Source organism: Anas platyrhynchos, chromosome 13 (genome assembly GCF_047663525.1).
Source record: "Anas platyrhynchos isolate ZD024472 breed Pekin duck chromosome 13, IASCAAS_PekinDuck_T2T, whole genome shotgun sequence".
NCBI classification, from domain to species: Eukaryota; Metazoa; Chordata; class Aves; order Anseriformes; family Anatidae; genus Anas; species Anas platyrhynchos.
Window position 1 is genome coordinate 9,758,358 of NC_092599.1, and position 13,056 is coordinate 9,771,413.

At 44.8% G+C, this 13,056-nt stretch overlaps 1 protein-coding gene across 3 annotated transcripts in view; it reads right to left on the bottom strand.

Moving 5' to 3' along the window:
- SETD5 (SET domain containing 5) overlaps positions 1-13,056 on the bottom strand; it is a 63,771-nt gene that overhangs the window by 28,162 nt on the left and 22,553 nt on the right. For 2 of the 3 annotated variants that reach the window (XM_027467345.3, XM_038185820.2), the window contains exons 2-8: positions 12,399-12,573; positions 8,658-8,763; positions 7,602-7,813; positions 7,223-7,281; positions 6,636-6,823; positions 5,543-5,581; positions 3,762-4,004 (exon numbers count right to left, since the gene is read on the bottom strand). In XM_027467345.3, coding sequence (XP_027323146.1) covers positions 3,762-4,004; positions 5,543-5,581; positions 6,636-6,823; positions 7,223-7,281; positions 7,602-7,813; positions 8,658-8,763; positions 12,399-12,469 — 918 coding nt within the window. In that variant the 5' untranslated portion in view covers positions 12,470-12,573. The remainder of the gene's footprint in view (positions 1-3,761; positions 4,005-5,542; positions 5,582-6,635; positions 6,824-7,222; positions 7,282-7,601; positions 7,814-8,657; positions 8,764-12,398; positions 12,574-13,056) is intronic. The other variant, XM_072044134.1, reaches the window with a different exon arrangement.

Consider the following 13,056-nt stretch of genomic DNA (forward strand, 5'->3'; position numbering starts at 1 on the left):
CCCACTGGCTTAAGAAAGGGCTCTATTAGGACAACGGCAGAATGACGACGTTGTAACCTCATAAAAATAAAGTTAATGCCCTAAGGCAGCACTCAGTACGGAGAAGCAAATGAAACCCTCCATACTGGCCGTGTTGAGAGCATCGAACCACAGACTTTACCCTTCTCTTTTGTTAAAATCTTACATGTGTTCTGAATAAATGTCTTTGAGAGGAAGGAAGCTTTCATTGTTTTAATACATTATACTGCAGATCTTGGAGCAGCCAGTAAATTAAGAACTATTAGTCGACTTCTCTCAGGTTCAGGATAAAAATAGCTTTATAAAAATATTCATTTGAAACCTATGCAGATGGAGTAATGGTCTTGCTATTCCAGATCTCCTCGTAGAGATATATCCAGCACTACATTTATCATGCCTACAGGGTGTATCTCTTGCAAACAATTCTATGCCACTGTATCTGCAGGCAATTGGGAAAACCTGAATGTATTAGAGACTCTGAGAAGCCCTGCATGGTGTCATATCCTGGATCCTGACAGGAGCACAAAGAGCATTCCCAAGTCCAGAGAAAACCATTAAGCTGGCATAAAAAAGACCCATACAATTTTACGACCAAGAAGTCACACTGCTAGCCCTGATTTGCGATCAACAGCCTCGTGACATGAGCGAAAGATAAGATGGTTTGCATTGCTGAGAACAGTAGCATTCTGTGGCCAAATCGTTTTAAGAACACTGGATCCACTTTGCATTATCCAACTGTAGCAGTAGAGTAAACAAATGGAACCAGATTTGCTAGCGTGTGACGGAAGGAGATAAGGAAGAAGTACCTGAAGGTTGCAGATAAACTAGAACCAAGACACAGCCTGCCTCCTGTCCAACAGCTTTGTTCCTATACCACCCCTAGTTCCTTATCGAAGGTGGCTCTATGCAGGAGGGACAGACCAGATGCCCTGCGGTGTTTACTTTGGACCTAAATTATTCTACAACACTACCAATTTCTCTTAGAATCTTTCAGAAAATTGAATAGCATCTGGGAGCCTTCACTCCTGCCTTTGGCCCATGACTGATTTGTGCTACCCGTCACCTGATGCTGGAAAACAGCCTGGAGAACACAAGTGGGATGAGGTAGGGTGCTGGAAGGAAAAAGAAAGCCCACGGAGGAAAGAGAATCGCTGCATCTGTATAACTTCACAATTATCTGACTTTGGTACGACACGAATGATCTCACAGCATTTCTGATAAGATCCTAGCTCAGCTTGTTTTTCGATCTCTGAATTTAGAAATATGAAAAGGATTAGCTGCCACGCTTTCATGTGTGAAAAGAACAAATGACTTCATTCACGTCACAGGCTAGGGATTGCTGACTGGTAATCAGACAAAACTGTTCTGATATTTTTGCAGAGCAACATCTGCATAATACTCAGTGGCTTTACTTTATAAAGGCTCTTCACTTTGGTATGTGAAGTCAATCAGGGGTTTGAGCTCCAGTCAGCAATTATCAGAAGCAACAAAGGGCAAATACTGACCCTGGGTTTGCTCTGGCAACAGCAGGCAGAAAAGTGCTTCAGCACGTTCAAACTATCAACCATCTGATCCCTAAGTTGTTTTTACTCATAACACCACACAGCCTCAGGTTTGTACAAGTTTCCCTTTGCATCTTTTGGACACGTGAGAATTGGCTTGTCCAGATCACTCCACCGATCAAAATCCCATATCCTGCATCAAACTTCTTAACGCACCTCTTCCTACTCCCAGTTTGGGGAAGATTCTCTCCCCCCCTCCCTCCTTTTTTTTTTCTCCTCCCTGAGAGTACATGGGCTACATTTGCTTCATTGTTTACCCAAGCTAAATGAACTGAGAGAGTACACAAGGCATGGTATGACATTACATTTTTACTCCTTTCTTGTTTCTCCAGAGTCTTTATGGCCAAGCACAGCAGCCATGATACCCATCTTCTACACACAACTGCTATCTGCACATTGACACCACCACCTTACTTTGTTTTTTTCCTAAAATACCTATTTCCTCATCACCCCAAAAAAAAGCTATTTTCATGTCCAGTAATGACATTTAGTTAAATGACAACTGATGCAAACTGAGAAACATTCTCAGTTTACCTAACAGAGACGAGACAAACGAGTAGAACAAAAATATAAAGCACAGGATGAGAGAGCATGTGCTCCTGCTGGTCACTCCACACCTGTGACAGCCATCTGCTGAGCAGAGAAAACAAGGGTAAGGGCTGAGAAGCAGCAGCAGCCCAGGACAGCCACCTGAATCTTCCTCAGTATCCAAGATATTACATAGCCACCAAGTCCCTTTGTACTTCCCCAGCATGTGGAATGATAGCTACCTATATACAGCTTGTACAGAGTAACTTGTACAGAGTAACTTCAGCTCCCTGTGAAGGTTTTGCAACTTTATCTTTTTGTTTCTTTGGAATATATTGCATTTGTAGTCTTCTGATTTGCAATGCTGGTCACTTTTCCCTGTGGGAAAATCTACATCTGTATAGGGGAGGGAGAGGGCAAGAGAGCATGACAAGAACAAACACATTTATATATGGTGTCTTTTATAATCATTTGTCCTGCTGTAGTCTGTGAAAGTGACCAAAAAAAACCCTAGCCTGTTTTATTATTTATTTCAGGGCTTTTCTTAAAATTCATGTGAAGGAGATAGCTGACTTTACCTTTAAGACTCGGAAAATCTTAAAACTTCAAGAGAAGCAGAACATTTCCCTCCCTGTACTTCCTCACAGTTGTTCCATTTAGGAAGACCACTCACACAGCCATGTAGAAAGGTTACACCTCCCCCCCCCCTCAAGTTTTATTACTGTAGAACTAGGGGCAAGACTGGAAGGAAGTTGGGTGCAAAGTCCTCATTCTGCACTCTCCCTTACTGGCAATATCTGTGCTGTGCCTGCTGTGCTTCACCTAGATGAAAGCAGAGGGAAAGGTGGGAGGGAACACATGAACTTCACAGGGAGCTGAGTCACCTGATATAAACAAGAATGATTCAAGCACAAACATATACCTGATAGGCAGGTTTCTGACTGCTCCCCTTCTACAAAAGAGGTGCCCCACATCTGGTAGCGAAGCCCATCCTTTTCAATTCCACCTATCTCCATTCCTCCCAGACAAGGAAGCCCCAAGATGCCTGAACTGATTGGGAATGCTGCTCCCTGTTCGGTAATGCTCAGATCAGATAAAGAATCAGCTCAGAACAGTGGGAAGGAGGATGGACACCACAGAAACACATCCTTTTGTTGTTTCTCCTTGTCTACACACGCTGCATAAAGCTAGCAAGACCCTAATCACTGCATGTCTCAGAAGAGACAGAATTAGGTAGAGACGGTTCCCTAAAATCAAATTGTAACCATGCAGTATTTGAAAGCCACCAGAGGTCCAAGTAATCACCCAGCAGTCTGACATAATGTTGAAAAGCTTCTTTAAAATAGCTTCACATGCAACATGAACAACAACAACAAAAAAAGACAACGAGCTTCAGTTGGAAAGTAGGAAGTTTCCCATTTCCACGAAGTGGGAAAGTGAGAGATCTGGTTCTGCCTCCAGCCAATGAAGACCCAAAGTAGGTCTCACGTCTTGGTACTGGTATTTCTTCTGTTTTGTTTCACATTAAATCTATACCTATTGGTCTGACATTACACCCTGACAGCTGCTATATTCCTGCTCACTCATGCCCACACCCTAAACCTAGAAACCAGAGGATCTGACCTACCCCACTTCTGTCACATTGGTTCTTACCTGCATCTGGGACCCAATTACAGTATTATTGCAGGCCAGCTCTGTTTTGTTGATTGTGTCTAGCATAGCAGTTTTGCCCACGTATTCTTTATTAGAGTTGAGATGGCGCTCCAACAGGTTCTGCACGTCTGCGCTGTACTGGTTAGTAAAGGCTTCTTCATACTGATCTGTCCAGAGCCGTATTCGATTCTCCCACCCTTCAGCTGTGTTTTCATCCAAGGCGTGTGCTTCAGAAGGGGAGTTCTGCACCAAACAGCAAAGGGTGAATAGCTAGCATACAACGGGAAAAATCTATCCACAGTGCGCTCAGCATATGGATATGCTACAGAAAAGGGAAACCCACTCCAAGCTATGAAAGCATTGGTTACGAGGACACCTTTTTCAGAACCTCTGTCCTCCATAAACATTGTACAACAGTGCCACTTGGGAATCTACAGACAATTCTGTGAAGGACTAAGACCCCTTGAGAGTTGGTATTGGCATTGCTACATACAAGAAAATTAAGCTAGCACTTGGCCAGAAAAGAGTTCTTTTTAAGTCAATTTGGAAAAACAATTAAGCAGATTAAAAAAGCACAGGAACAGAACATACAAATGCAAATAAATCTCATGCAAGCTTGTCTTACATTCAACCCACTCACGTCCAACAAAATGCTAGATGATGCTGATCGTATCTCAATCTTTGCAGTGACTGATCCCAAAATACTTCTAAAACCTTCAAGCTAAATGGTCACCAGGGTTTCAAGAAACTGAATGTACAGCATAAGCTAATACCCAGAAGGTTAAAACTGCAAGTCCTAAGCAGCATAAAGAAGAGAGGTTGAAATCAGGTAATCCATTTATACTGTCTTGTAAGGGAGGGGAAAAAAAGAAGCTGGTAGAAAAAAAAAAGCGCTTCATTCTTTATTTGACAATAATTTAAATAATTGAACAAATAATATTCCAGAGGTCAACAACTTAACTGGCTTTTAGGACTGAGATATATGAGACACTGAATTAGTAGTGACCAGAACCACTGAAAAATAATCATTACTTTCATCATACATATTACAAGCACAAAAATTACATGCATTTTTATCCTCTTCAGGCACTTGGGTACTATGGAGACAGGTGTACACACCACAAAATCTTCCTTTTTCCTCTGAGCCACCTGCTATGAGCCACAGCACCATGGTTAGATGGAACTGATGGACCTTTAAAACAACTCTTGTGCTTGTAGCGAAGTTTACCTCCCCCTTTTTTGTCAAAAAAGCTTTCTATCATCTAGCCAAACCTACCAGTAATGCAAAAAGAGATAAATGTATCATTCCATTCATCCCCAAGTAATAGGATGTGGATAGAAGCAAGGCAACACTGCTAGGGACTCCAACACTAAACTTGAGCTACTTAACGACACTCAAGCTTAAAATATCTTTGATGCAATCAAATGATAACTGACCTCACAAGAGAGTGGCCACAACCAGTTCTACATCCTTACATCAAACATTTCACTCCCAGGTGTCATATATCAGTCTTATCTCTTGGAACAGGATGGCATTACAGAAAGTGATGGGCTATCTGAAGCAAAAGCAAGGTTCAAGGGGTAATTCCTGTGATAACCTTTTGAGCAGGCCTGCTTTTAGTGCACAGAAAGACTTAGGATCATTCTGATTCTGGTAGCACAATCAGAAATTTCCCAGGCAAACCAAGAGAAGTACAAAATTACAGGGGGAGAAAAAAAAAAAACACAAACCAACAGCAACTCACACACCACCATCACAGAGCTTTCTCAGTTCCACTCACCTTCATTCTCAGAGACTTCCGTGAGCCCTCTCGAAAAGCCTGTCCCCGGAACAAGGAGAGAAAAAAATATTTTATAACCTTTTCTGAGAATTAGTGCCCATGAACGGCAATAGATCTTATGCAACCGAACAACCCTTAACAACAGATGGCAAGAATTACAGGAAGACCTACACAAGCAGCAATGGACACGAACAAAAAAGATTCTGCAATGCAAATCCAATGAAAACTGGAAAAAAAAAAAAAAAAAAAAAAAGCAAGCTTGACAACCAGGATTTCAGAACTGAAAAGCCTGCCTCATGCTTGGTATAGAATCTCAAGATCAAAACCCAACCCGTCCTGACTGACCCTGCTTGCTTCTACAGAAGAAAGGGCCAACAACAGAATCAAACTGGTTCACAACAAGATACCTGGAGACCTCACAATGCTCCTGCTTCCAGTCTTTTATTTAATTAGTGCCTACCAGAACAACTTCAAGGGAAACCTAAACCTGGGGAAAATCATGGTAAAGCTAGCAGATGATGGGAAAGAACCAGCTGCTCACTCCCTCATGCTCCAATAGAGACAATTTGAAATTATTTCAGTCTCCAAACCCTCACAAACAAGACAGTAAAGCCATCCCTCAGCAAATGCTCATTACTACCTACATAGTTCTCCACACAGGCACTATCTCTGTCCCTGAAGAACAGTGCCAAGAAGCATTGCAGCCCAGATTCCTAACATAATCTGCTAAGAAATGCCATGTTCACTTCATTCTTCATTCCATTCACAAGCTGCTTCTTTGCTACAAGCAGGCAGACTCCAGGAGCTATTTCCCCAAATCCTAATACAGAATGGAAAATATGCGAGCTCAAGCCTCTGATCACAAATGGACAGTGTTGGGAAAATAAGGGTGGAGTTCCAGTAAGGTCATTTTAAAACTAAGAGCCACATACTCTAGCAGGTCACACATTTAAGGAGTCACATTATTACACCAGGGTGAGCAATTCCTGATAGGACAAGTTTCTCATTTATTCCCAGCTTGTGATCTTACTCTCAAGAGTATTTCACATAGCATCTGGGAGGAACTACAGCAACCTCGTCTCATTCCACATACCTTGATCTTTTTGGCCTTTGGAGCAGCGCGAGCTTTTTCTGTACTCCTCTTCCTCTTCTTCGGTTTGCTTCTACGGACACGGTTGACAGTCAGCGTGATGCTCGTAGGGGTGTGCTGAGTAGCTGTGTACAGCACCGTAGAGGGAGACAGTTCTTCATCCCAGCTCTCAGTTGCACTGCTGTCCCCACCTATAGAGTGGAGTGTTTCATTAGCAACCTCAAAATTCACCCCACAGAGAACAGCCCACCCCTTCGTCTGCTTTCACCAAGGCTACTTGACAATACACAGCTCGTCCCTGAGAAAACTGTACCACTTCAGTTTTCCCTCCCAGACTGGGAACACGTCTCCCACACTCCTGTTATCTCACAGATTAGCCCTGATGAACGTTTTGCTTTTTTGTTCACAATATAACCCGATTTCCCAGAGCTAACTGAGGTGAGGTAGAAGGAGTGAAAAAATCCCAGTGGTTGGTGGGTACAGAACACTAGCAGGCACTGATTACAACTAGATGATTGCATCAGCCAAAAAGAAAGGCCTTGCAGAAAGAAAGCAAAAGTCACCATTATCAGAACTACAAACTCACTCACCTGACACGTTGTCCTGCTTCCGGCGGCGGAGTCTGATCACCTTCCCCCTGCTCATTCCTCTGCCAAACGAGAATGCACAATTGAAGCTGGTTTGTAGGAGTAAAGTCACTTGAAATTCAACAGGATGTCACAAGATGCGTGCCCTCAGTGGGGCCCAGGATGATAAGAACATCGATTTAACATCCTCATCTCCACTCCTGGTGCCACCAACACTTGTCAGGCTGACAACGCAAAGGAGGAGGGTCAATACTAGGTAAAGCACTGGGAAGAACGCTCCAGCTAGCAAAAGGAAGTCCGTCCCACAGCCCAAACGTGACAAAGGTTGGCTTGAGAAGTCAACAGGAGGAGCAGTCCAGATCTGCACTGCACCAAAGCTTACCTGCACTTTTCGCACTTGAGGAGGAAACCATCTTGAGAGACACTGCAGTGGCACCAAGTGGGAATTGATTCTCCTTCTGAGGAGCTCTCACTGTCCCCGGAGTTCTCCTCATCAGGTGAATGCAAGCCGTTCAGTTCTGCGCGAGGTATAATGGTCTGGACAGGAGGGGAGGCTGGCGGTGTTGGAGGAGGAGGGGCTCCGTAATTATGATCCTGAAAACGAGTATTGGCAGTACTACTTTTAATGTGAAGATATGATGCCTAGAAACTTCCCAGGTTATTACTTAACAACCGCTGTAAAACAATAAACTGAATTCCTCAACCTACCAAGAAGGTAAAGCTCTGAAGGAGGTGAATGGTTTACTTCACGAATTATATTCGCCAATGAATTAAATTCAAAACCTAGGAAAGTCACCAGGCTACTTCAACATTAACCGTTGCTCTGCTAATCATCTGAGATGACATCAGTGGTCAAACACCAGAACAGGTTGTCCAGACACGTTGTGAAGTCTCTGTCTGCTGAGATATTCAAAACCCAACTGGACACAGTTCTGGGCAATCTGCTCCAGCTGACTCTGCCTAAGCAGGGGGGTTGGACTACCCAGTCTCAAAAGGCCCCTTCCAACCTCAACGATTCCATGACATCCTGTTCATCCCAGAGTTTCAAACCTTCCTGACTGTTCCTTATTTCTCACAGTTACAAGTTATCAATGTAAAGACCTGTGCAGTTGAAACAAGCATAAATAATATACAATAAACCAATCAGGGCATAAAATTACTGCCAGAAGAATATTATATATTCATACATAGTCACTTCATTCAGTTAAAAAAAAAATCTATCACCTAGAACACTAATAAAGCTTGCTACAAAGTATGCAAGGCTTCAACAAATAATAAACACATAAATGCAAAATGTATGGCACAACTCAGCTGTAACTCAGAGTTCCCTAATAAATAAGCCAAATCTCCTGAAGCTTAACAGGCAAAGCTATGGAACAAGGAGAAAAAGAGCAAAGCAGACAGTAAAGAGCTGATTCACTGCAGAGAGAGTACTCACTGCGTAAGGCAGCCCGCGATAGCTGTGTTTCTGGGTGGCCCCATAGCCGTGGCTGGAGTACACATTCTTCTCACTGACAGCTGGACTAGCTTCCACAGACTCTGGGCTGCAGAAAGGGCCAGAAGTAAAACCCATCAATAGAACATCATTTTTAGTGCCAGTATTTCACAGCTCTTTTCTATTCAACACATGAGCTCAGAATGAAGGAACTTTGTGAAATTGAGGTGTTCTATGTGCTTCACCAGGCACCGTGTGTGCCAACGTTGCACAGGATGAACCTGCTTTCAACAGAGGGAAGCAACTGAGTAAGGGCCACCCTGTATAACTCCTCTTACATAAAAGTGGGTCTCAATCGGAGAAGTTAAGAAAAAATAATTAAGAAACACGTATGAAGCTCAATTTCCTTATGGTTAAGGAAGCTGGGTATAGTTTGGCATTCATATCTGAACTCAGCCAGCTTAATCTCAAAGCCACCGAACAGTACTGCCATGTTATCTACACAACAGCTTATTTCAAATAGCAGCTAAGCGGCTTTCCTGCATCTGCGCTCGTTTCTCTCTCTCTTGGATACTAATTGTGAGCCGAGTCCAACGTCCCATGATAAAGCCTGCACGAAACCTGCAGCTGTCCCGACAGCAGCCACTGGGAGCTGGAGATTCCTGCTACGAAGGGGCTACAAAATTCATGACCTGGACAGACACCGGCCACAGGCAAATCGGATTTACCCTGTTCTTTCTACACAGCAACACGGTGTGTGCAATGTGCTGAATAAGAAATTTGTTGCTGAGGTACAATGCACTCTTCCACCACACGGTGGTGAAAAAAAACAGCTCAAAATGAAAGGTATATCCTCAGCAGAAAGCTGCAGAAACCCTACTCAGAGAAGGGACAGCTGCAATTCAATGCAGGGAATATTAGATAATGAAGCTACGGACAGAACACCAGCAAGGCAACGCACCACCTATTAGGAGCTTTCCCCCAAGCAGGAGATGAACATCAGCAAATCTCTGCAGAGGACAGAAGCAGGACCCATACCAGAATACAGCAGAATATTACTGAATCACGTCTGCAGCTGAAATCCTCTTCAAAATTACCGCAGGTAGCTGAGCAAGCAGGAAAGAAAAATGCAGGAAGGGAAGAACTTTACCTTGGACTTGTGCTGCTCTGGTGAGATCTCGGAGGATTCTCAGTGGGTCTTAGGTTGGCAGTGGGAATCGAGCAGCACTCAAACACTACGGGCCAGTGGTCACGCGTGGGGGAGCGTTTAGGCACCACCCAAGAAAAATAACCCCTGTGCCCTTTGGACTTCCTATTAGCACTTGAAATCTCTGCTGCAGTGCAGTTTGCCCCACCCTGCCACTAAACCTGCTACACGCTCACACCGACTTCCCGGGCTCCCTCCTTCTGGAGCGAGGCAGACCCGTCTTTCCCACAGGAAGGAGCAGTGATTTACTGTACAAAGATCTGCAGAAAGCCTTTAACCTGCGTAAATCCCACTTCTGTAGCTCAGAACCGAGACGCATGACATCATAAATTCAGCTGGTTTTTCACGTAGCTGCACTCAGCTGAAGGCAGAGGCAGACACAGGCGGTGACACCCCTCCGAGGATACACTCCCTAACAAAAGGCAGGATGCAGAGCTTGAGCTCGGCACGTAATCCAGCCTCGCTGCATCTTCACAACAACAGCCCTTCAGGATTTCCAGACCGGCCCAGACTTAAATCCTTTCAGGTTTAATTTATTTTCAGAAGAAATATCAAAAGGGAGAGAGTCTAAACAGCAGATCTGTCCTCTGCCCAAGCCACTCGTATTCACACAGCCAGCCTGGAACACCAACAGCACTGCCACAAGCACTAACAATACAACTTCAGGACTGTTGGTGCAACGGTGTCCAGGGGCAACAACGCTGGGGCCCTGCTTCCTCACCAGCAACCCTCCAAGGAGCTTCAACGACTTCCAATATGCAAAAGTGCCCTGCAGCTTCCTTATCGCCCTCTGAGATCACCCAACACAAACATCTTTCAGCATTTTCACTTCCCCTCTGGCATCGGAGGCCAGAGGAGGATGCTAAAGCTCAGCTTTAAGAGGGTCAGTTCGTTTTGCTTTTACCTTCCCATTCTTTCATGATGCACATCTTTGAAATCCCTTCTAAGAGACAAGAAGCTCAGGTAGCACAGATATCACGCCTCAAACTTGTAGAATTTCAAAGGAGAAGTGGAGGATAGCCTTAACTTTGAACAGACTCACGAAGGACACTTCAGCAGTAAAGTAACAGTGCCTCAATGCAAAGCCAGGAGAATAAAGTCCTGGCATTCCCACTTTTTAGAAAACGGAGAGAGAAGCCAATTCAGAAATCTTCAAAAGCCTTTTTCAAAGAACTCCAGCCTAGCCTCAAGTTGGACCTACAAATTTCTTACAGCCAGTGGAAAAAATGCTTTGCAGAGGATTTATAGACAGCCTTTTGATATTTAAATTTTACAAGGGACATGCATAGATATATCCCACTCAGCTCTGAAAGCAAAGCACATAGTACAAGAGCAAACTATTTAGCACTCTTTCTCCTGCCATAAATAGTTTAAAATTCCTGGATGTTGAGTCTTTAAAGAGCTGGTGTGGGAGAAGCATGTGACAAGCAGTACTGAATATTAAGTCTTGAAATTGAAGGATCAGATCCCTACTGCAGATGAGTGACCTACTAGATTTTTGACTCCTCGTTTAAAACAGTCTATAAAAATATGGACTTTGTAGTGGAATGAAGCCTCACAAAGAAGAATGCCTACAATGGGGCCAGTGCCAAGACAGATGAAAAAGAGCATTAGCAGTCTTGCAGGGAGTGCGACTGTGTAGTCAGACTGTGTGTATTTAAATCAGGGCAAGATGGAAGGGCAAAACAATGATTCACAGCCTAGCCCACTGCTCTTACAGCTCAAAATTAGCAGTCTGGAGCATTATCTGCTCTACAGTGATCAATCTGACATGCAGGTATTTGCACAGCAGGTACCTGTAAATAATACATGGCGGAAATAGATCTGCAAAATGTCCTTTAAAAAAAAAAAAAAAGGAATTGCTATGGAAAAATAGACGCTACGGTCCATACCTGATATAATAGCCCTTTTTGTGGTAGCCCTTCCTCTTGCCCCCAGTGAAAACACAGTACTCACTTGAGTTAACACCATTCTAACAAGCATTTTAAGAAAAGATCACAATATTTTCAGGATTTGAAATGTTCCTGACTCCTACAAAGGCAGAGTGCTGTGATGGGAACCCTGAAGGTGCACCTAGCTGCACTTCTCGGAATATGCTCAAGGGCAGAACAACACACATGAAGGCGTCTACGCAGAGTGATGCTGTTGTACATCTCCAGCCAAGCTCTGCACTGCTCCAGAAATCAGTCACGTATGCACTGGTACTGAGTCTGAGCTAGCAGGCTCTGCTGAGAGGGAAGCCCAACATACTGAGCTCTCATTTACAACAGCTTTTGAAAAGGAGCTGGCTTGTACCTTGCCAACGTCAAGTGCAAACGCACTACCACATGCACTTGCACGCAGACTTCCTAACCGAGCTGATACAAGAAGCAGTGTTGTGTGCCTCATACTCTTAGAACTTTCCTTAGAACTTACCAATTTCCACAAAACCTTTGTTAAACATTCAAAACCATCTCAGATCCAGTGGACCAGCACCGGCCCTGACCCCGAGGCACCCCCAGCCACCCTCCCCTGCTCCTCCGCGGGGTAACACTCACTCCGATCCTGCGGCCATGTCGGAGTAGGACGTATCTGGTGTGGTGACTCCCAGAGGGATTGCAATGCTCATGACGCCCGTCGGGGATCACGGAGTCCAGAGGGCAGCGACCGGCCGCTCCGAGGGCGGAGAGGAGCCGCAGAGCCTCGGCCAACACGTCACGGACATGGGGAAACCTGCCGGGGAGAAACAAAGCATTGAACCTCCCTTACGGGTATGAGGTCTCCGCCATATGCCCCCAGAGAAGGCTTTCAGCAAAAGACGAGCAGAAATTAGACTTACAGCAAGTGGCATGCTGCATGTGCTTTATTTTCACACCTGGGACCAGGGAAGATGGGGGCAGAGGCAGATGGCGGTGTGTGTTTTTTCCCCCCACAGCCTTGGACTGACACACAGTGATCCGCTCCGCCACAAAGCCAATAACAATAACCCCCCCAACTAAACTTAGCACTAATTAGCGGAGAAACACCCTCCTGGCTCCTTCTGCACGTGAGCAGCAGCTGTCACCCACCGCCCGCAGCCCTCCATCGGCATTTCCCCACTCCTTCCCCAAACCAGCCGTGGCCATGGCCCGCTCGGGGCGGACGAGGAGGCAGAATGGGCGGCGAGGCTGTGCCACAGCAGGGCAGGAGAGGATAGCAGCGAGGCTTTGGGCTGCC